Source organism: Oryzias latipes (genome assembly GCF_053564925.1).
Source record: "Oryzias latipes strain Hd-rR chromosome 1 unlocalized genomic scaffold, Olatipes_Hd-rR_3.1 chr1_Y".
Classification (NCBI taxonomy): Eukaryota; Metazoa; Chordata; class Actinopteri; order Beloniformes; family Adrianichthyidae; genus Oryzias; species Oryzias latipes.
The window spans coordinates 4,276,355-4,301,223 of NW_027616335.1; the positions used below are offsets into that span (position 1 = coordinate 4,276,355).

Consider the following 24,869-nt stretch of genomic DNA (forward strand, 5'->3'; position numbering starts at 1 on the left):
AGGCTCTTAGTGCGCGTTTATGTCTACGTCTGAATGTGTGTGAGGCTGGAAGAAGGTCACTCACTGGTCACCAGATGTTAACTGTTTGGGCTGAACCACAGAGAGCGGGGGACAGTCTCTTTACTCCCCAGTCCCGCTCGCTGACACACACACTAAACCATGAGAGTGATGGGTGATAATGGAGTAGACACTAACAAATCTGCACCTCTTGGCTAGAAGCCTTGACTCAGAATCAGAAAGCAGACAGTCTGCCCGGCTCGTAAGCCCAAGTAAAACACACCGCTACACGTTCAGCAGCCAGAAGGACTAGTGACCCTTACTTTAGCCCCGCACTCTTTCCAAAGGCATTCATTTGTTGTTAAATGACATTTGCACCAGTGGAATTCACTGTGGTTATCTTGTAGATGTATTAGTGTGAGAGTTTTAAAACTGCGAGCTGGATAGATTTTTGTCACTGTGTGTGGCCTCTACAGTGTGCAAGCTTTTTGCTGCTCTGGATATACGCCTGGTTATGAAATCCCAATTCCCAGCCACATACATGCACCGCTTTCTTGTGAGAGTCAGGGACATTACAGTTTTGGCTGGTGAAAACGGTGCAGGCCACAAGTAGTTGGAGAGAAAACACAACTTTTCCTTTAAGTGAAAAGTCCCAGCTGGACACAAAAAATAGGAAAAAGCAACAAAAAAAACGTCACTTGGTTTGCCAAGACGGCAAAAAGGGCAAACTCAGGTAAAATGTGTGAACACTTCACACAGGTAATGGAGACGAAACAAAAGTTTGGAGCAACAAGGTAGACATAAAAGAAAAAAAACGTAAAGAAGATTTAAGTGAAACGTACAGAAAAAAAAGGAAGGAAAGTAGAACATTGAGCAGCAGCTGGAGCGTTTCTGCTAATTCAGCGCTTTGACAAATCAATGCCACTTGAGGAGAGCAATCCACATCCTGAGTTCAGCTAGACGCATCAGTGAGACTGTAATTGTGTGTGAATACGTGTGTGCGCCTGCAGGCTTGATGATGCCGCCGTTCAGTTGTCCACAGTCGTCTACATTTAGGGGCAGTAATGTGTTAATTTATAACTCTATCACCCCAGATGCCTGCACGATCCATCTGTGTCACACACCGCACCTACCATATCTATCATCCAGAGGGGAAAAAATGGCCGTTCTAGAAAGATTAAACCACTGGTCTCACTATTTCTCCTCTTTTCTCCATCTTCCTTTTCCCTTTAGCTTTATCTATTGCATCCTTTCAAAACCCTTTTCTTTCGCCCTCAGTTCCCCAGGTCCGGGTGATCAATTACAGCTTGACAGACTTCTCAGTTCAGGCCGCTGGAGCTCCAGTGGCTCTGCTGACATCGAAGTCTACCCAAAGACGGAGCGCTTATTTGGCTTCAACTGCGTCCCTTCTCCTGAGGTCCTGGAAGCTTGTCCTGTCATTGATCACAGGCTGAATCATATTAGAAAATTGTAGACTCAAAATGGGGTTTTCCTTGTTGAGGAATGATAAAATAGATGTTAAAAAGGATGATCGTTGTTTTTTTGTTCACCCTTGTTAGATATAATAATTCAAATATACTGCTGTCAGTCATTTTAATGTAGTTGTCATAATTTTAGACGTTAATTTCACAGACATCTGCCATCAATATTGATACTTACATAAATTGCTTTGTTTCAGGTAAGTCTTATTTCCCAATTTAGTCGATGGATTACAGTTAACAAAATATGCAAAGACGCTAAGTACATCAATATGTGCGCGGACATTTTTTTAGGCCGCGTATGTGCAGGTGGCTTCCAGGCTCTGCAAGAAGCAGCAGGCGCCAATAACACCGGCCTAAATGAACGGTGCTCAGCCTCCCTATTGAATTTCACAACATCCCCACTATTAGCAGAAACACACAAGCTCCAGACATGCTCAACATGAACACGTGTTCCCAGCGAACATGTGCAGCATCCGTGTGAAACAAAGGGGCTTCCAAAATCAGGAGGTGAGCTAAAGGGCAGAACAGACGTTCTGGGCTTGTTGAAAATGCAGGAAAGGCGCTAACACCTTCATCACTGAATACTCCCCAGGAACCCACGTGAGAGGGAGTGACACAAGATACATGGACAAAAGAAGGCAAAGTGAGGTTTGATAAGAAAGACAAGCTGGCAATTCCACCTTTAAAGAGGAAAATAATCATCACAAGAGAAGAAAGGCAATCTGCCCATTAACTCTAAGTGGATGTCTATTAGATCATAGAGGTAAGGAGGTGGGGATTTACCATCAGTCCAACAATCCTGTCTAGCGTTTTAAAGGCTGTTGAGTGGACAACCATCATGTTGAGATCATTTAAAGTCTTGCATGACAACAAAGTTAAATCTTTTTTATATTCCTCTTCAATGTTTAAAGACTCACTCGAATGAAAATGTTCTTTTTGGCTTTTTTCTGATAGTAGAGGACATGAATTGTGGAAACTTTAGATTAAAAATGTATTTCTTAATATTTATATGCTTAATATGTAAGACAAACATGTAAACTAATTCAACATCATGAAAGGAACAAATAAATAAATGAAATGAAATTGTGGTGAAATGGGAAAGAAAAACATGCAGTTTAAATAAAGCCTGTAGTTGTCACGTAAAATCTCCATTCCTATGCATCCACATGCAGACAAATAAATCCATTTAGATCTTCATTTTCCTTGTCAAACTGTACGACTGGATAGCTCCAATATTGTTTGCCATTTTTGTTGTACCAATAATATTAGGCTGGGGTTGTAAGGGGCTGTAAGATAGTGGGAGAGAGTGTAAACTAAGTAATGATGGGAAATGAAGGAAGGCTTACTCCGTGCCAGCAGTCCTGCCCATAAATTAAAGGCAACTTTTCATCAATTTCTGCCACTCTGCAGAAATTATGTCCTAAAAAACAACAGTTTAACTTTTTTTATTTTGGAAAAAAAAAACGGCATAATCATAATTAAAAGACCACTGGGAACCCTTTTAAAATACGTCAAAAGATGATTGAAGTGGGACGATTCTTTTCACACTTCAAATAAAACTCTCTATGAAATGAAGTTGAATAAAAGACAAAGTCACAACCCAGTCCTGTGGGATCAAACCAACCCTGCTTTCTACTTCCCTCTCTGTCGCCTGCAACCCCTGCCCCCATGTAAACCCCCTATTCTTATCACTGCTGTACAGTTAATCCTCCTTCTCTGCTCCTCCTTCTATCGCGGAGTCCCCCAAGGGGGCGCGCCGAAGGCTAAAAGGCGGAGGCACATTTGCCACTTGCCTGGGACACATAATATGGAGGAGGCAATCAACTTTGGCTTGACATGTATTTGCTCATCCCTGGGACACGTTCACCTACCCCCACCATCACCACCACCTCCACTGCTGGGAAATTGAGGGGTGAAGCTGGGGGACATTGTAGGGAGGGGGGAGCCTAAATTAACACTTGACATTCAATACGGTCAGATCCTTAATTGGCCAGGGCCTTCCTGAGAAGGCAATTTTCTATTCCCCAAACTGCCCCCGCGCTGCGCCATGTGCCAGTGTCATCTGTATGTGTGTGTTTATGTGTGTGTGTGTGTCTGAGGGAGAGATAATTTGTATCTGTGTGTAAGTATGTGCCAGAGAAAAACTAAGTGTATGCACATATCCGTGTGTGGCTGTGCATGTCTGTGAGCCCGGGCCCCTGTCCTGAGAGAGGCCCTCTGGTCCCTTCCCGCTCTCTAATGAGGCTGGATGAATTAGCGCTACGTGACATGATTTGAGCAGTGTTGCAAACCCCCCCCCCCCCCCCCCCCCCACACACACACACACACACACTCTCTCCGCCACTTTTCCTTCTTTGTCCTTCTCTCTTCCTCATCCCCTGCTCTTTTTTTTTTCTTAAAAGAGTGACAGGCATCTGGTGGCCTAAAAAACGCCGGAAGCAAGCCCGCGGCCCTCGCCTTGATGCGCGCTGGCCCTGCTTTGTATCAGGCATGCACACACAAATGCACACACCTATGTAATCTACACAAAATGAAACACTTTCCCCTTCCCTCCCAGTCCTCTTTCACTCACTCGCTCGGGCACATGCAGACTGACTTGCACTTCCCCGCGGATTCAGTTACAGCTGATGTTATTACAGCTTTCAACCTGAGAGGTATTAGGCTTCCTTTAACAGATCTGACAGCATTTACAACACAGGCAAGTTGACGCCTCTAATCGCCTCTGTGACTTCAGACTATTACCAATTGATCTCTAAAGAGAGGCTCCTCCTCACCTCATGACTAAAGCACCAACCGTCGGCTGCTTTTCATCATATTATTCGGAAGGTTTTTACAACATTAACTATGTCGTGTAAACGCCATTTTGTCAGATGTTGTCCCCTGGCTGTCATTACCCTAACATCTTCTTATTCATTGATTTATCAGAAAGAAGCACATTTGTCCCCAAAATTTAACCCTCTCCAATTTATTGCAAAAGTGATGCATCACATTTGATCTAAGAAATAAAACTCCATAAAACATTTTAAAAAACACTAACCCGATCAACAAGCCACCAATTAAAGTTGTTTTGTATTTATTTATTTATTGGAGGAAACATATCAAATGGATTAAATGGCATAAAATATTAAATGGCAGTCAGAGTCGCACGCATCATGCAGGAGACAAAGCACTTATGGTGGAGTGTGTTTCCCGACAAAGGAAGAGGCAGCTCAGGCCATTAACACAGAAAAACATCAGCACAGAGAAAGCAGGCGTTTATGTGTGGCTCCAAGCCAGCGAGTCAACAACACAAACACATCTTCTTCTTTTAACTTGCATGACATTTGCATTTTTCCAACATGCATTCTCACTTTGTCCCGTTGGAAAAGACCGAGGCTGTCACTTCTGTTAAAGTCAGAAGATTACCAGTGTTCAATGCCAAAGTGCTAAATGCTACAGGACCCAGTCATTCCAATTAATGTATATTACTGTAGGCTAATTAGGTAATTTGTGATTTAATTTAAGTTATAGACTGTTGGAAAGTGGAATACAAAAGTTCTTCATCTGTGATCTGCTCGCATGCTTCGATTCAGCCACCCATGGGGACCCCATGTAAATGAAAAGCCATGCTCTGTGACAACACACAATGCCTCTCCCATCCAGCCCACACACACAGTGGTATTTCACTGCGCTGCATGCATACGCTCAAGGCATGGTTAAGAAAAAAAAAGGCTACCCGGAGTTGAAGCCTGCCAGAAAAATGCAGGCAGTAGGATGCCAAGGCAGCTGCATTTAACAGTGGCCATTAAATGTTATTAATCCAACAGCGCAAACATCTTTACAAAGTCAGCAGAGAGTGCAAACAAATGCTTGCACATGTTGCGTTAACACTTTGCTCACAACAAAAAGGTGGCTAATGAGCAAAGACTTACAGCTAAATGCAGAAAGTTCCAGTGTGAATATGTACCCAAAAGGCATGATATGATTGAGAGTGTATGCCTCTGTGCGTTTATGTGTGTGTGTGTGGATGTGGGTGTCTCTGTGTGTGAGTGTACCTTGGCTAAAAGCCTACCACAGCCGGTACCACTACCCTCCCTTCTCCAGAACCTCCCTAAAAAATCCTCCCTGGGCCTCTGGCAATCAAATCCCTATGGCAAGCTGGAGACAGAACAGAACAGAGCAGAGCGGAGAGATCGGCGAAGAATAAAACATGGGAGCGAAAGAAAAATGAAACGTAAAGTAGAGGGAGCATTTAAGAAAGAAAAAAAGTCCTCTTTCCTCTCTCTCTCTCTCACACACACACACGCACACACACACAGACACAAGAGCTCAATGTATGCATTAAGAGATGAAGCATTTAGCCTTGTCCATCCCCCCCCCCCCCCCCTCCACCCCTGCACATGTGAGTTGTGGGCATGAAATGTGTGTTGCCTGTTGGAAAGCTATTTTCTTCAAACAACAACTTTGAAAATTGGCCAGCGCATCTAAAACCTACAGTGGAAATAGTCACCTAACAGTACATGTTGGATTACCAGGTGAAAGAGACAGAGACAACTACAAGCCGCCAACAAAATTACTATCATTATCCATAACTATAAATATGGCTGCTGATGATGATGATGGTTTTAACAATAATAGTAGCAATTCACTGTGAGTGCTTTTTCACATAACAGTGACAGCATTAGTCACATCGCCAACAGAAAAATGAAAGGCTTGGTGCCTTGAGAGCTCTTCTTGGTTGCCACTGCTGATGGGGCAAATTTGCAGGCAGAGCCAGCAGACAGGGGTCCTTAAAGACGGATGTAAAAATAGTAGACTGTCGATTTGCCCGCTGCTCTGGCCCCGCTCCAAGGAAAACAAAATAACAGGAGTTGAGGAATAACAGGAAAAGGGAGAAGCCATGGTGAAAGTATGCCCAAGTTCCTGTCACTTAGCGCAGGTCACACCTAATGTCACCTTCCTCTGGATGCAGAAAGGGAAAGAACTGCTTCAAAAGAACAACAATGTCTCTTCCATATGTTCACGTCTCAAAATATCACACGCACCGTCAAATATTTGTGCGTGTTTCCTCCTTTTTGTCTTGTTTACACAAAATACTCTTATCTGAGATCACCCGCTGTGCCGGTGGCCTGGTAAACAATACCAACGCTGGCTTCCCATGGGTTTTTAAAATGCCTCTGAAAGAAGCTTCTGACACTTCGCAGTTCACCTTAAAAACGTTCACAACTGCTAAAACCTGGATGACAGCTGCTGCACCTTGGCCATGCGTGTGTGCGTGCTCAAGTGTGTGCCCGGCCCTGTGCTTATGTCCACCTCATTAGGCAGCGGTGGGGTGGTGACATCCTGAGCGACTGGCCCTTCAAGCACACACTTCCTCTTTACACCGGCGACTTCTCCCCAAATCAGGGAACTGCCCAAAAAATATAGACCTCGTGGGCATCTCTAAAATGCAATATAAAGTGAAAAAAATATGTGTGGACTTTGGCTTTTCACAATGAAATCAGACTGAAAAAGAGGGAACAGATAGGTCACTTGGAATTAAGGTGAGTGAAGTTAATATGTTTTCAATCCAAAAGCTGTCAAATCCTCTTTCATTTGTCTTACATAAGTTGTTGCCTCACTGATTGGCTTGCAAAAACATAAATAAATTCTAAATTATTTGGTGTCATTCCCCCTCACGAATCCCTCCAACGGGTGACGTAACATTTTCCGTCCAGATAACACATATTTCATGATTATTTTGCCACGCTGATGTAAAAGAGATCCCTCAACACATTTCCCCACAGATGGCCGTGCGTTTGTGTCACTGCACAAAATACACACAAAGGCACAGCGCAAAAAAGAAAACCCCCCTTTTGGACTTCCGTGATTACATCTCTGCATCCCTCCAAATCGTTCAAGCATTCTCCATGGTGGTGAGGGGGCTGTCTCCTCGGGACAAACGGGAAACAGCTGACCTGGAGCCCATGAGGGTTGCTCACATGATGCTTATTGATCGCTGTTTGCCCTCTGTCTCGCACACAGAGTCAAAAGTCAGGCATACCCATCCTGCAGGGCATCACTACACAACAACTCTGCAGCACAACCCAATCGGCACCACATAAAAGCTCCATCTTTATACACATCACGTTTAAAGAGAAAGAAAAAAACAGAATAAAACATATGACTGACATAAAAAAGCAAGTAATTAAATTCCTTTAGAATAAATAAGCAGCACATAAAAATGTATTTTGACACTAGTTTGAGGTAAAAGTGTTCCAGACGTCATTTCACCCTGGTGGCTTCTTGGGTAAACATGGAGGGGACCGTGGCATGAATGGAACCTTGTGCATCTTCCCACTTCGTCAGGCTAGATGGATTCTTAATAGAGCGCTCAAACCGTAAACACATGAGCATCTGTGGCCCCTTTCTCTTTCACTTTAACAGTCATTGTAAAATTAATTTGATGACCTTTCCGAGTTCTGCTTCTACCATCAGGACTCTCTTTTACCAGCTTTATAGTTGTTTTATTTGACCTGGTGCACTTTAAATGTGTTTTTGAATGCATCATTTTGTATGATTTTCAATTACTACAATTGAAAGAGGTTCTGTGACACAAATACAATTTTGTCTAACTGCAGGACAATCCGATTTAGCGTTTGAGAATGGAGGGTGGAGACAGTTTTTATAAAGCAAGACAGTGGTGAAGTGGAGACTGAGCAGAGGGCGTGAAGGTGGGGGAAGAAGAAGACTGAAAACGCAAGTGAGAGAAGAAAAAGGCAGCGCAAGACAGAGCAGTAGAAGCAGAAGAAGAAAAAGTAGTAATGGGGGAAGTGGTGCGTGTCGTTTCTGCAAATCTCCTCTTTCACCTCTGCTCTCCTCCAGCTCTCCATCCAGGGCCAGCCAAGAGACACTTCAGCTAGCACCCGCACACACATGGAGCCAGAGCCAACACACACTGAGAGGACGCACACTCACACAACTGGCATATGACTGTTTAGCCACCCACTCAGAAAAATAAATGGCAAAAGCACGAACGCCTCAACACACACACAAACGTCAGTATCAGGACGCGCAGAGACACACTTGACACCAGATACATGCATGTATAGACGTCCATATGTTCTGTGTGCAATGACCCATCAAAGACAGACACAGAAATAATAACAGCTGAATGTAACCACACATGTACACACGCATCCACTGACTGTGGATAATTCTGCACATATGCGTCAAATCACTGCCTTCCAGTCCCAGTCAACAAAATAAAGAAGAAAAAAAAGACATATGAAGCACACATGCAATGTGCAACACATCTGTACACCACCATGTAAAAACAAAGTTTGCACACACGCACACACTGCTACAGGCCCATCTGAGTCCATTAATACGCAGATATGCTTGCACCATGATCGACGCTGTGGAGGATAATATCTAGCTCATTTCTTCACTCAGACAAAACAAAGCAGAGCTGTTCCACAAATATGTCTGTCATCATACCCTGAAAGCAAATGCCAGGCACTTTCAGTGCTCTGACATGGACAGACAGGACCGAGCAGGCTGCACATGCAGAGCACTGATGAAATGCACAGCGAAGAAAACGACCAGTTATCAGCATGAAACAAAACAACGAGCAAATGAAGTAAGAGTTTAAAAGTTTAGTTGAGATATTTTTATAGGCACTGTGAATGACATGACCTAAGGAGACAAGTCTGTCTTAACTATTCTGTGACAGGGAGAAGGACTTTGCTTTTCAGATTGAAAGTCAAACTGAAACAATATTGTAATCAAACCCCACGACACATGAATTAAGTTAATAAAAATGTAATTGCAACATAATATCCTGAAAAATATGTAAATAATCATGCAAGTCATTTATTTTCCAGGTGGTAAAATCCAAAGCAAAGGTGAAAATGACACATTTTGATCAAGTTTTCCACATTTTTGTGATGTAATGATGCATTTTTGGGCTCACATTTACAACTGTATGTTACAATACCCTGTTTTATTCATATGTGAGTTTAAGAGGGCTCCGTTTTTAAAAGAAACAGGCAGTGCTGGGAGCAGACAGAAGTCAGGCAAACTGTAATGCCACTGTACCTCTTCCAGGTCTCGGCCCATAGTCGACCTGTCGCACTTCAAAGGAAGCCGCGTTACAGCACCCTTGCAAAAAGAAAAGGAAGAGGCTATTTTAGAGATAGCTTTAAATGTAAGACAAACACTGCTTTCTCCTTTTTAGTTTTTTATTTAGGTATTTGTGCTCATTTCCTTCCGAGTTGCGCGCGCAGAGTCAGGGTGGCCTCAGCAGATCTTCAGGTGGATGATCTGGTTTTACACGCCCTTCAGATCCCAAGTTTTTGTTCTTTCTCTACATGTTTCCAATACGAAGCGAACCAAATAATCAAATAAATAGAAACAAAGCGGCCTCCGGCTGCTGTGCTATAAAGGAAACATCCCTGATGAGCCAATTAGGCCCGTGGTATCACTTAACTCCGGAGTTTTTAACTTGCAGGGGTCGATTTTCAGAGCCACGCACGTGAAGCTGCTGGTCACTTAATGCTCTAAATATAATCTCTGCGGAAAAAAGTAGAACATAATTAAATAGCTACAATTTTTTTTCTAATTTCTGAATATTTTTTAGTTGTTTTTTAATATTTTTTGGCAATTCCGAAAATTATTTCTTACAATGTTTTTGCAGAAATAGGAAATAAATGCTTTTATCGAATGAATTTAACCGATTTTTTATGAATTACTGATTATTTCTGTTGGCTCTTGAGAAAATTTAGTAGAATCCACTGTTGCGCACTTTTTAAAAAATCTATTTCTGACACGAAGGCCTTTAAAAATAAGTTATGCCATAATGCGCCGTTTTTTTCGTTCATTATTAGAAAATGTACAAAGAGAAAATAGGCTAAATTACAAAAAGTGCACGTTTGTTTCATCTTATACCAGACAAATCAAATTAATTTAAGAAAATAAAAGCTTTTAATCGTATTATCTGATGCAATCTTTGTGTTGCAATTTTTTTAGGAAGAACAAAAAAGATTACGAAGTTTTTTCAGGCAAAAAATTACTTACACAAAAATAGCAAAATGCAAACAGGTGAACAGAATCAATAAATTCAAATAAAAGAAACAATCTGTTTTAGTCAGGAATTTTGCTTCTGTCTCTATCAGATACACCTTTTACTCTGTAAAAAGCAGTGAGGACAAACAAAAAGTCGTTTAAAAACTGAGTCATTAATTGCTGATTGCAAAGTCTCTGCTGTTGTTGGAGTGGCCAATAAAGATTACGCACCAAGAGAAAACCACACACCTGCCGCAAACCACATCTTATTTGCAGGCTGCAGAGGAAGGTGATTTTAAAGACAACCTCTGTTTATGTCTCAGCACATTATTTTCCTTAGGTGCTGCTCTGTTTATATTTGAGTGTGTGTTTATCTGTGCGTAATTTACAAGGATTTTCGGAAGAATCGCAGCTCCCCCCCCAGCCGCGCGCCTCCTAAACGCGCTGCGCTGACTTCTCTTGCGCGAGTATTGATCACATATAATTGGGCCTAACAACGATAAACTACAGCATTTCTCGTGTCACGCAGGCGATCTTTACGAAAGAAGAGAGGAGGAGGGGGGTGGAGGGGATGCACGAGCCCATAACGCATCTCTCTCCAACACCCCTGGGTGCGCCAGGCTCGGCAAACACAAAGTCATTATCGGTTAGATTCCAATAAGGCGAGTCTGTCAAGAAACAGGCTTCCTTTAGAGAATTTATGTCATGCCTACTAAACATGGAAAGATATCTTCTGAGTGGTGCAAGGAAGGATAAATAGCGAGTCCCACGGCTGATTATATTGAAACAACGGTGCGCATTTGTGGAAAAGGGGTTGGGGATCCGGGCGTGGGGTCCCGGTAGAGCGCTAGGGCCCATCCACCTGCTCAGCCGGCAGTTGAGAGAAGAAAAGGAGGCTCGCCGACGCTGGCCTAACGATCCATCCATCACTTTTTTTCACGTGCGCAAAACTCCTTTAAAGAAAAACGCATGAAAATAAAGCAAGGAGACAGAGTCTTAAATGACAACACTTAGTGTTTAATGTCTTTTTTTATACAAAAAAGTTGTGCAAATAATTGTATTTAGCATTAAACCCCATAAAACACGAGATTAAGAGTAATCGAAGAATAAAGAAAATAATCATTTCAGGTCTTTAAACGCAAAACTGTCCCTGGTGTAAAAATAAATGAAAGAAATAGAGGGAAAACGTTTTAAAATTTCTCCACAAATAAAATATTAAGTGACAGAATAATCTGTGTTTATTTTACAACTCGGAGCGGCCGTGATGCTGTTGCGCAAGAGCCGCTGTGGCCTGGGTGCGTAACAACATGTGCTTGGTACGGAGAGCTTGCAGGTCCCGCTATGATTAACTGCAACCCAGCAACCGTTCTCTATCTACTCCGGCTCCCCCTCAGACACGTGCACTGCGCGCCAACGGACACACGGAAACACGCGCGCACGCAGCTGCTGGAGATGGCACAATACGCGATTCTCCCACGAAACCACATTGGCTCGTGCCGAAATCCTCTCCTTTATGTTTTTGTTTTAAGTTGGAAAAGAAAAAGGACAAAGAAAGAAAGAAAATCTACAATCAAATGTAAACACCCGCAATGTCGGGAGGAAATGTGGACTTTCCTCTCTGTGTGCGCAGACTATCCGTTATCACCACCACTTTTCCAAAACTCGGTTCGTTCACGACTCCTTTGCTGATCTGTGACCGCGCAAGGGACTTCCTGCTTCGGCCACATGAAGTTAATAAGCCCGTCCCAGAGGGGACCCTCTGTCCGAGGCTTTATCGGCGCAGAGGTTACAAAAACATGGCGATTGCTTGCTTTTAAACTCCACACCCTCACAGACCAATTACACAGACTTGAGAATGGATGTGTGGAGTCCAGACAATAAGTCAGGGTAAGAAACCCCCCACCAAAAAAATAAAAATATATTTTCTTGAACTTAACAATTCCTAGTTAAAGTGTGGGGTATGCAAAACCATGTTTTATAGGATATGAAAATTACACACACTTAGATCATGCACTGAATTAATCAAATGTCAACGCACACAAAAGACTTTCAGGCATGCTTCATAGAACTTTAACATGCAAGCTTTTATTCTGAAACTCTTCTACATGGAAGGTGAGTTGCTGAAATAACAGGTGAGAATCCTGATCTTAAATGTCACAAAAAACACTCTTTTCCCCCCACAAGCCACAGACATGATCCTTCAACACAAAGACTTTCTTGGGATAATAAGAAGTGATGAAGAACAACAGAACAACACAAAGAAATAAATAAAACCAAACAAAAGTTTGTCTTCTGAAAGAAAAGATGAACACACAAAACAGGGAGGTAAGGCTGAGCTGACATACCTGCTGGGACATTCTGTAGAGGAGGTTGCTGTCAGTGCTCTGCTGCCATGTCCCCATGAAGCCCGGCTGCTCAGCACTAGGCGGTCTGGTGCTGAACTGCATGGAGCTTTCTCCTGCTCCCTCAGCGCTGCTGCTAACAATGCTAATGCCACCCAGACCTCTGCCTCTGCTGCGGCTGCTCTGACTACTGGAGGGGATGGTCACACAAATGCCAGCTGCGCCGGTGGGTCCGCTAGCCTGAGCTGGAGGTGGCCTCGGCGGCTCCGGGTCTTGGCTGGGCTCTGGGGGGACGGTGTCACTCTCTCTGTCTTTCACATCCAACTCTGCCTCCTTGGACTTAGGGAAAGGGAGACACGAGGAGGGAGGGCAGGAGGGATGTGGGAGTGTGAAGGAGGAGAGAAGAAAAAGAAGTCAGTGAAGGTGGGTTCTCTTAGGGTCGTGCTAGCTTTTTTCATCTCACGTTTAAAGGAGGATAACAAGGAAACGAGAGACAGAGGAGAAGATGTGTGTGAGCGGTTTCTTTGGTAAAGTGTGTGCGTCTGTGCATGTGTGGAGTTTATTCTCATGAAGACATGGAAAAGAAGGCCGGCAGTTCATTTCCTCAGGGGGGGCCTCATGTTGGACGGGGAAGATGAGCGGACCACTGGTGAGGAGGGATGGGGAGAAGGATGGAGGTGAGAAAGTTGAAGCCGTTGAGAAGGTGAGCGATAAGGGAGCAAAACAGACAAAAAATGTGAGGGGAGGGAAGGTAATGGAGTTGGCGAGGAGGGGTGCATGTTGTCTGTAGATTGAGTTTTGTTTTTGTTGCAGATCAGCTGTCAGTCATTTTGCTCTGAAAACCCTGACTCAAAACTTACAAAGACGCAGAGTGGAGCCCAAGTTCACCTGTCTGCACTCATTCAACGCATGCATGCAACATATGCAGGCACAGGAGAAATCCAGACCAAGCAGAGAGCAGTCACACATGCAAAAGTTGTCAGCGAGAAACAATTTCCTTGCAGTAATTTCAAAATAAACTTCAAAATTTGGTGTCAACTTTAATGTAAAGCAAAGATGTAAAATCTGCACAAAATCCCTTAAGAAATGACAAAAGAAGAAAGTCAACACAAAAGAAAAAAGTTCCCCAAAAAAAGCACAAATGTGTCTTACCATCAAATCTGTGCCTGTCCCAGGAAAGTGCAGATGAGGTGTGGGAGGGAGCCACCAACTATCCAGCTCTCCCTGCCTCCTTTTCTTTTTCTCTCTACGTGACCGTGTCCCTCTCTCGACGTCAGTGCCTCTGAATGTCCTCCCTCTTTTGCTCCTATCTCTCTCCGACTTCTCTGTTCTCCGCCGCTGCTGTGCAAGAACTGAGCTCCGCAGCGCATGTGTGTGTGTGCGCGCCGGAGACCAGGAGCCAAGCTGCGAAGGAGTGTGTGTGCCAGGCCGGTGCAGGCTCAACTGAGTCAACTGTGCCTCTCCACTCTGAGATGCTCAATGACACTGTGCTGCACACACACACATACATACACCTCCTCTGTGAGAGGAAGGAAGGTGGGGGCCTCACCAAGAAGGAGGAGGGGGGGGAGCGTTTGTCCCCCCCTCTGCCTTATTACCATTTGCGCTGTGTGAGTGGCCAGCATGTCTCAGAGCAGCTTAGTTCTCCTGTGGGACAGTCCTGCCTCACACAAATGCGAGCACACACACTTTGGTTGGAGGAAAAAGCAGTTTCCAACTTCTATATACACACCACACTGCACTTTTTCTGAACGCTGTCAAACAGTTTAGTATTTTGCCACCAAAAAAAATAAGAAAGAAAAAAAGATGTATAACAGTTGATCAACAATTGATCATAGCTTTTATGGCAAAATGGAATCCTGCATCTCCTAAAAATCCGGTTGCCTTTGTTTGATCTACTGCAGCTCTAATGAAAGCCTAATGAAACACAAGCAATCTGCCACCGCCAGCACGCGCACGCTCCACGCACCTCCTCTCTCCCCTTTCCTCCTCCTTCTTGTCCGCGGAGGCTCTCCGATTTTAATTAAGAAAAAAATGAGGAAGAGGTTCCATTTTAGTCAAATTGGTCCCCACAGCAGCAAAGGTAAGGGAATAAAATGAGGGATGGAGGAGGAAAAGAGGCAGACAGAAAAAAATAAGATGGAGCATAAAAAACTAAAAAAATCAATAAAAAGAAGGAGATCTGTACTTCTTAGGACAAACAACACCTTCTGATCTTTTCCTCTTTATGTTAAATCTCCCATCTTGCCCCCCCCCTCACTATCATTAGAGAAATGACAGAGTAAGGGGCTTGGTCCACAGCGAGAGAGAGATGTCACAGTGATCTTTCCACTGCACAGGAACAAAAGAGGGACAGGGAGAGAACTTGGCTTTCCAACTGCATTAAATGGCCTCCTTAAAGTCACTTCAAATTTTGTGCTAAATTGCTGGAGACAGCTGCTCGGCTGTGTGTTAAAAGCCTTTTGTACCACGCACTAATGGCAGTGCGACGTTAACCTTTGCTGAGATTATCACACCAGTTGTTACATATGAGGATTTCTGGAAGCAGACACAAAGGTAACAGCGCTCTCCTTGCCACCTGAAAAATGAACATCCGAGCCTTTTGTCTCCACTTGAGTTCTTAACTTCCCCATCCTCCCGTCTGTGTCTTTTGTCTTCCGGATTTACTTTTTAATCTGAGCTTTTAAATCAACCTGCCGCTCTTTGGCTACATCTTCATCTTTTGTGGACAATGCCCTGTCAAGAGCCACAAGCAGCATTGTTCAGAAATTCTGAATGTGTCAACTGCCGCCCGTGTACAACCAGCTCCGCTCCTATTGAAAAGGTAATTCACAAGTCTTAGGCTAATTATATTAAGTGACAATTTAGCCGCCAAGGTTCCTTTTTACTCTCCCTCGTCCTTTTTTCTTTTCTGCCTCCCTCTTGTCAGTAAATGTGCTAGTCTGTGGGTTTTTCAAGTGGCACTCAGTGTTTCAAGTCAAGCTGGTGGCTCAGCTTCTGACCTGGCTGGTTAATGGCTGTTATTTGTGGGAGAGAGGAGTGGACTCTGCCAATAGTGCTCACTCTTCTTCCTCATTTTTCACCCACCCCCACTTTTCTCTTCCTTATAGTGATGACCATGTGGTGAAAATACAAGGATGAAGAAATTTGGAGGGGAAACAGGGAGGGAAAAGGAGACAGAAAGATTAAAAAAAAGAAGTATTATCTAGAAAAAAAGGGTAGAAAAAAAGATCCTCGTGCTCTTTTATTAAAACTATTATTGTGCAGGACTTGAGAATTCCCTGAGGGGCAAGGGTTCATGTCGAAGCCCATATAATTAACTAGAGGCTCAGCTACGGATCAATTACCAGACAAGCAAGTGATAGCTGAATCAATGGAAGATCATCAGGCTCGTTATCAGTGTTGCAACTCATTAGAGGAAAAGTGAGGTAGAGAAAGAGGCAGAGCAAAAAGGGGGGTGAAGATGGAGACTGAGGGTAGCTGGGTGAGGCAGGAGGAAATGGGCAGGATTGGTGGCAGCTCAGATGTTGATGCGAGTACGGTTTATTAGTGTCGGGTGTGTGGGTCTCCTCATTAGCTGACACTCATGGTGAGTGTAGGGTAGCCCTGAATGAGGAGGGCAGCCTGCTCTGTAGCAACAGTCACTGAGGCTTGTTTGGATCAATACAAATGTGTGGATGAGGTTGAAGCTCTGCCGTAGCACCCTCAGACCCCGGCCACTCACAAATATTGCAATCTGAGGAGTCTGCAGAGAAAAAAAGTTATGAAACAGTGATAACAAACTCAATGATAGAGTAATGATAAGTAATTTAGGAGATGCTAAGATGCTTACGCATCCATGTGATTTACTCTTTTACTGATACCTAATCATTTGTATAACCCCTATCTCATTAACATGATCTAAACTTTCCTTAAAAAAAGCATAACTTGGTCCATGTTTTCTGCCCTGTAGTTCATCATCATTCCACTAGGGGCAGTAGAACGGCTTTTCCAGCTCATTTGGAAATGGCTGCCTCTATGAAATCTCAACAACTGTTTGGAAGAAAACAATTTTGCCAATTTTTTAAACTTTATGATGAGAATAACGCATTTGTTGGTATACATTTTTAAATGACTATACTTGCTGTATTGTAAGTAAGATATGTTTGTTAATAATTGTCAAGTTATGGCCCACAAAGGGAAAAACTGTTAACAAACTCTTCCTCCAAGTAATATAGAATCTGAACAAAACCCACGTAGATCAAATACCGAATCAAATAAACCCTTACGGTTAACAAAATCCCAGATGAGCCCCCAGTTTATGTTGTGCCCCTTTTAATGCTAGGGGGAACTAGAAGAGTATAACAATAATGAATTCTTTATAATACAGTTACATCAATGTGTGGATCAAATTTAAGATACTGAGTAAATAAGGTGCTTTGTTCCCCATATCCAATATTTTTGCATCTTAAACCAACATTGTTGTGAGAAAAAATTTACCTCATTACTCGAATGTTTTATAAGCTGCATTTTCATTACATATGTGCAAAACTATTTCTATAAATGTCCTTTCAAAGGAGACATCAGCGTCTTGTTGAGACATCGGCGTGTCAAAAGAGACATCGGCCCGCTCCCTACACGTGGGAGTGGCTACGGATAAAGGGATATGGGAAATCGTGGTTGGTGATTTTACAGAGGAGCTGTGGATCCAACAATTCCGCACAACACACTTAACTTTTGTTGAGCTGTGTGATGCTGTAGGCAGCCAGTTCCTACCAAGACAAGAAGCGCATTTCCATCGCTATTTGACTCATTTAATTCGAAAAGTGTTTTATTGTAGTTTTACGAAATATGTCAATTTTGAACCACTTAAAAAACCACTTCCTACAATCTCAAATACATTTTTTCAATTAAAACTTTTTTTCTCAAGTTTTTTGAAATTGTCGTGTTTCCATTAAGACTTTATTATTACAAATACAATTTGCACAATTTCATAGTCAATAGAAACTCTGCTAGAGCTAATACTATCTATTTTTCCTTGAAGAAAGGATTTTGCAATTTTTGGGTGGAATTTTTCAAAGGGTTTATAAAACATCTCAATTCTCCCCAATTAATACAATTTTTGACAAGTTTTTGATGTAGTGGACTTTATTGGGTTAAAAGCCCCGAATATGACGTCATAGATTTCCCAAAGTAAAAAAAAAAAATCTGAACATTTTTTTACAAAGACTATTTTTGAATCCACTGTGTTCTGATGATGAAGACTAGGACGATTTTTAAACAATACATTTAAATACTTTTTTCTTTTTCAAATGAAAAATCATTCAAACACAGCGGACTCTGATTTTTAAACAATACATTATATATATATATATATATATATATATATATATATATATATATATATATATATATATATATATATATATATATATATATATATATATATATATATATATATATATAAATATATATATATACCGGTGTATATATATATACCAATAGTGAGTATTGATAGAGACTAGAGACTTCTGGGAAATTTCTAAGGCATTAGATTTCGGAATTGTGGATTTAGACATCCATATAAAATGGAGAACGGCCTTTATAGTGCACTAAGTAGTGAGAAGTGAAGGAATTTGGGTACAACCTAAGTCTTCTATGAAGTTATACTTAAAAAAATGTAACATTTAAAAAAAAATTGCTCTTTCTTTGGAATAAATATTTTTTCTATTGAAACAAACACATTAACCCTTTTAAGCCCCACAAGTCATGAAAATCAATTTTATTTCAAATTATTGCAACAAAATAAGAAAAAAATTACAAACCTCGAACTGCTGGCTGTAACTGTAACTTTCAGCTGCATGTAAAACAATTTCTTTAATAATAAGTGTCAATGTCATTTAACTGAACTGTACTCTGATGTAAAAAAATACTAATCAAAGTAATGGGATTACTATCTTTATAGATGTGAAAATTTTGGATTTTTGTAGTTTTTTTAAATTCAATTAACTGGTTTAAACATAAAAAAGATTGTATGCATTATTGTAATGTCCTCAAATGATACCCAGATGCTTTATAAATCTTAAACAGCCAACTCAAAAAAAAAAAAGGAACTAAATGCAAAAATGTAGTCCGACTTGATATGAGTCAGATCTCCTGAATGACGATTAGAGCTAGACCAACCTTTGCCTTAATCTTCAGTTTTATTTAGGTGTGCGGGTCTAAAATAACATTTAAATGATTTTAAGGGCCTGGGTTTCCTGATACAAAACTATCTGGTTATAGTTATGGATCCACATACAACATAAGAAAAAAAAGTCAAACCTTTTTGAGCTTTTTGTTTTTTTGTGGGTAAAAAAAATCAGTAACAAGTTATCCTCCCTCACTACCATCAAAGCTCTCATAGCTGCCTGCTTGTTTTCCACACATCTAATGTGTCAGATAGCCCAGAAATAGGGAGCAAGAGCCCCCGAGTGTGGAGTGACAAGGCGCCCAGTTTGAGCAAACATCACTTAGTACAAAACAAATGCAAAGGTCATGAAACACCCATAATTACAATCCTTAACTGCTGTCTTATTTTCCAGTTTGGGCTTGAGTGTGTGTAGTACATCGATGTCAGCAAAATTTCAATTGAACAAAGTGCAACTCCATCTCTGCACTCTAAGAGGAGGTCAAGTGAGGACAGATGCTGGTGGCAGGCATAGAAAAGTAGAACAGAACAATTTGTATTGAGATGGCAATAACTAAGCAACGAATGAACATCATCAAAAGGGAGCAAAGGAAAATGGTGTCCCTTTAGCCAGAAGAAGATGCTGATAAAACACCAGTTGATGCATGATCACGAATTTATATCTACCACTGTTAGACACTCTCTACGTTTCTGAAGATCTCACCTCCAACCTCCTCCCCATTTCAAGTTGGGCAACTCAAAGTAAAAAAGCAAACCAACAAAAATGATGGCTTGACATGGGAGGGAAGTGGCATTTCCCAAAAAGTGTGTGCTGCCTTTGTGAAGCTCACAAGCAACAGGAGCACATGCTTAGGGGCAGCTACTGTCTCTGACCTGGTTTATGGTCATAGCATGTGTGCATGTGACAGGGAGCAGTGTGTCGATCAGATGGCACAGGGATAGAACTGTCACTGTTCTGCTACCACTACAGGGCCACAAGACATCATGTGACACCAACAGGAACAGCCTTCCACTTGTGAGAGTAGGATAGAGCGAGACTGGGAGAAAGATGTAGAAAAAGTCAGACAAGGGCACTGAAAGGTCTGAGAGATGTGAGGGAGCCACATGATTGCCTGTGTCACTGATCACTGCGATGTGAGCTCCACAAATAAGTGCACCTTTGTGAAAAAGGCAGATAATGAAGACGCCAGCAGAGTGTCGTGGCTGAGTCTTATGAGTTCTTTACAGTTTTCAACTATGTTCATGCTAATGTAGAGCAGCACAAGGTTAATTGCTGAGACCGTAACCTGCTAATGCTTATTTGGCAACACATGACCTAATGACACATGGTATGCATAAAATCTCTCCACATTTTGTTTTTCCAAGCAAAATTACAACCACTCATGAGGTCAAAAGGAAAATGCTACCATTTTATCAGCACCAGTGCACACACTTTAACAGCGGTCATGCACATATTCACCTCTGGCCTTGCAGAAAGAAAGCTGACTGGACCTTTGTTCTCTTCACTGAATCACAGAAAATCCCACAACAATATGTTGCTTTTTCATCCCCTTTTTCCATCCTAAAGTTTAAATCAAAGGCATAAACAACCACAGTTAATATAAAAAAATGTTTACTATAAGAAAATAAATTCACATAAACCAGCTGATTTCAATGTACTGTATAATTTCATGAGATAAAAATGAGCAAACAATATAAAAAATAAAAAAATATTATTCTCTAGTGGTTTTTCCATGAAAGAAAGTGCAAACAAGAAAGTTTTGTTCAATTCTGTAAATTCAATACCAAATAAAATAAAAATGCTGTTTATTTTATTGACTCAATCAGGTTTGGTGGCAACATTCGCTGCAGTTATTACTTCAGCTTTTTGATATCTTTCCAGCATCCACATTTTTACAACGAAAAAGAAGCAGGATGTGATGGATGGATGGTTGGGTAAATAGATAGATAGATGGATGGAGGGAGGGAGGGATGGGTGGATGGATTGATAAATGGATGAATCAATAGGTTGATATAAAATCTCTTAAAAATTCAGGATTATGTTTACAAGATTGACATTCTAAAAATGTCTCAAATAAAATCCTGTCAGCAGAGCTGTTCTATTTAAATTTACCATTAGAATCGTTGCTAAGGTTTACCTGCTGGAATGATTGGCAGGTCTATTGGATGTAACTTGAGTTTAATGCCCCATTAACACTGCATGGTTCAAGTGACCCAATTCTGATTTTTTCCTCTCATGTGGCACAGATCGGATATGACCGGTGAACGTGTTGTTTTTTAATTCTTGAGTCTACACTATAATTCATTAGAAGACTGAATTGTGATTGCAATAATTGTACCATGATTATTTGAATCATTGCATCTTTTGGTTGACGAGAGCAAAGAATACTGAAATGTGTGAGGAGATTCTTGAAGAAAAATATAGTTTGGCGCACTTTCAGACTATTTCAATGATGTATAAATTGGGGCACCCAGAGCCCTTCAGTTTGCTGCTTTTCTTCCCTTCTCTTTACTTTCCAGTGATCCACACTTACACTTGGATAATTCTTCTCTAATCATCTCTATAGCTGCTCTCCTCCTCTGCCCTCATTTACTTCTCACATATCTCCCTCCCCTTTCATACCCTCTCCTCACTTCATCAGACAAGCCTCTACTTCACTCCTCCACCACCTCCATCCCCTCAGTCCTGTCCTCTCTCACTGACCCGTGCTTTCCCCCTAGTCACAGGGCGTTGTGTCTCCACCTGCCAGGCTCCCTGACAGCCCCACGTCCCCCTCACCCCTGAGAGGAGACCGCCTGCCCATCCGGAACGCTGCCGTGGCAACCCTGCCAGTGCCCCTGTAGTGCACCCCACCCCCTCCACCAGCTTGATCTCCATTGAACTCAGCACTGAGTTTGACAAAGTCCCTCACTTATCTGCTCAGTGCTAATTCTCTGTCTCCCGATCTCTCATTATCCATTTTTACCCTTTGTCCTTCTCTTCTAACCTGACTTTCTTTACCTCCTCACTTAAACGTCTCTACCTCTTTCAGCTTTCTGCTCGTCTTGACGTGTTTTTTTTTTTTCACAAAGACCTACATCTTTGAGATGAAGAAGAGAGTTCAGTATCAGTGGGTTTTATTTTGACCTTTACAACTGTTTCCCTAAGGATATCTTAGAGGTTAGTTAGTAAAACAATAATATTTAATGAAACAGTGGGGCGTGGATTACATTCAAGGACCAGATTATTATATATCACCCAAAGTCAGGTTTCTGTCAGAGCAGAAGGTATTGCATCACTGGTTCTTTTTGGGATGTATTTTTGCTCATTTGCATGGTCCTGTGCTACGTTCCCACTGGGCCCGGACAGCGTGTTCAAGCAACTACTTCCAATAAAAAGCCTATATCAGGGGTCACCAACCCTGAGCACCCCTTGTGGCGCCCGCAGGGAATGCTCCAAAAATAGCACTGATTATATAGCAAATCAATATATTGTGGCGATCTGGGGGTTTGCCCCGCCTTCAGCTTTTAAGACACATGTTAAGTGTTGAATCTCGGGTGTTAAATCGCTCACCATAAGTGAGGGAGCTGTGAGCAGAAGTCAGGTTTATGCTGTTTGGCTGGTGATGGGTGTGTTCAAAATAAACGGACAGATATGATTGTCCACTAACTTATGTGAGTGTTTTTCTCAACAAACCGGGGTTGTGCTTTGCATGGGGCACGGGTAGCAGCTCTGGACATGTCCAGTGGGGCTGTTACTAAGTAAGAAGATAGTGAATTAAGACTCGGGCGCAACGGTACATGCCTGGATAGTAGAGGGTGGCCATTCAGTGCTTGCTATTAGTAATTGTGGCACTTTAGTTCTGCTATCGTGAAATATATGGCAGAGTATGGAACAGCCTGAAACTTGCGAATCGGCGCTCCCGCCTTTGAGAAAGAGGTGTGTGTGTGTGTGTGTGTGGGTGTGTGTGTGTGTGTGTGTGAGGAGGAGAAGGGGAAGGGTAGTGGGCGCATGTTGCGAGGTAAAACGGCGCACAGAGACCATTGCGCAACACCTGGATCATTGGGTGGCCTAAATTACTCAGCTCATTCTAATAATGTCATCCTTCACTAACTTTTGCTGACTCTTTTAATACTTATCTGTATTTTCCATATCCATTTATGTTTACGGTTGTTTAGTTGGTGATAGTAACATATAAATAAAGACAGCAGGTAATGCAGGCTGGAAAACAGCTGTACTTTTTCACACCATAAATAAACAATAGATCATTTGTTTATGAAAGTATTGAGGATTTTGGAGGGTTTTTACTGTTGGTGTTGTACAAAATTAGGAAAATGCCAAATAGTTTTGGAGTAATTCCCGTGATGAGTTCTGTAATTTAGTTTTTAATGTTTTATAAGACCTAAACAGGATTTACAAAATAACAGGTTTTTAAATAAACAAATCCCTCTTAAAAGTTTAACAAAGACACACACAGGAACAAACACACACAGGACATCACACACAGGACCAGAGACACACACAGGACCAGAGACACACACAGGACCAAAGACACACACACAGGACCAGAGACACACACACAGGGCCAGAGACGCACACAGGACCAAAGACACACACAGGACCAGAGACACACACAGGACCAGAGACGCACACAGAACATCACACACCAAGCAGAAATGAACTTATCGTTAAAAATGATGTCAGGAGTTCAGCTCTGAAAAAATGAAAAAAGAGCAAAGAAAACGGAATAATTTGATTTACTATTTCTAATTACCGTATTTTCCGGACTATAAGTCGCACCGGAGTATAAGTCACACCAGCCCAAAAATGCATTATAAAGTAGAAAAAAACACAGATAAGTCGCACTGGACTATAAGTCGCATTTTAACTTTCACAACCTTATATGACACAATCATAGCAGACTGTTTATCTAATAATTTCACAGTAATTCTTTCTCAAACTTATTTATTTATTCTTTTCATGAAGCATCATTGTCCAACTAATACTCAGTTTTCATCCTGTATTTGTAGAAACAGTTTTCACTTTTATTGCATTTCTGAATCTATGAAATCATCGGAAAATAGAATATTATGTTGTTAGCCTTCAAGATCTTACTGTAAAAAAAAGGGTTTGCTGATTCTCTGAGTCACTTAACATACTCTTAACACTTAACATACCTCATACATCAAATTGACCCAGGAACATCATCTCTGTTCCTCACAAATGAACATAACAGGAGGGTTAACAATGTATTTATTTCAATTTATTTATAAGTCGCACCCCTTGCCAAACTATGAAAAAAAGGGCGACTTATAGTCCGGAAAATACGGTATTAATATTTCCTGGCTTTGTTTATTCATATTTGCATAATTTTGACAGAATATATTTATTATTAAGTTAAGTTAAAGTTTTAAAGGTTTAAAAGTTTAGCTTTAGTGTGTTCAATAAATGATTATCTTGTTCGGCCCGCAACCTAAAATGTGTTTTGGATTTAGGCCCCCCCTTCTGCAACTGAGTTCACCCTGAGTCTAGAAAATTCATGCATGTTTTTGTGTGTAAAATGAGCAAATAAAAATAGGGCACACAAAAGGACGTCCTCAAATTGAGTTTGTGTGTGCGGGGGGGGGGGGGGGGGGGGATAGGAAGTTTTTAGCAAACAGGTCCTGTGGCGCCCTTCATACCACTTAGTGCCCATGAAATAGCCCTCAGTCTCAAAAATGTTGGGGACCCCTGGCCTATATAATTGCAAGTATATGCACATTTTGGGCTTCTGCGTTCAAAAATCCCGCGTTCATGTGTCACTACCCGAGAAACGAGCGGCCACTGGATGTGCATTAGAAGTTAAACCAGTTGAACTTTGACTAAACAGGAAGTTA

General features: G+C 41.7%; 2 protein-coding genes across 10 annotated transcripts in view; one reads left to right on the forward strand and one right to left on the reverse strand.

Moving 5' to 3' along the window:
* bnc2 (basonuclin zinc finger protein 2) overlaps positions 1–24,869 on the reverse strand; it is a 176,941-nt gene that overhangs the window by 73,447 nt on the left and 78,625 nt on the right. Inside the window, exons 1-3 of one of the 5 annotated variants that reach the window (XM_004065927.5) lie at positions 13,997–14,318; positions 12,848–13,183; positions 9,537–9,599 (exon numbers count right to left, since the gene is read on the reverse strand). In XM_004065927.5, coding sequence (XP_004065975.2) covers positions 9,537–9,599; positions 12,848–13,183; positions 13,997–13,999 — 402 coding nt within the window. In that variant the 5' untranslated portion in view covers positions 14,000–14,318. Of the gene's footprint in view, positions 1–9,536; positions 9,600–12,847; positions 13,184–13,996; positions 14,441–24,869 lie in introns of those variants that run through there. The other 4 variants (XM_020703682.3, XM_078943543.1, XM_020703675.3 and 1 more) reach the window with 4 other exon arrangements.
* Positions 13,264–24,869, forward strand: part of LOC101171889 (centlein, centrosomal protein) — a 202,270-nt gene continuing 190,664 nt past the window's right edge. For 3 of the 5 annotated variants that reach the window (XM_078943535.1, XM_078943538.1, XM_078943541.1), the window contains exon 1: positions 13,409–13,547. The gene's annotated coding sequence lies outside the window, so the exon portion shown is untranslated. Of the gene's footprint in view, positions 13,548–24,869 lie in introns of all 5 variants that reach the window. The other 2 variants (XM_078943539.1, XM_078943537.1) reach the window with 2 other exon arrangements.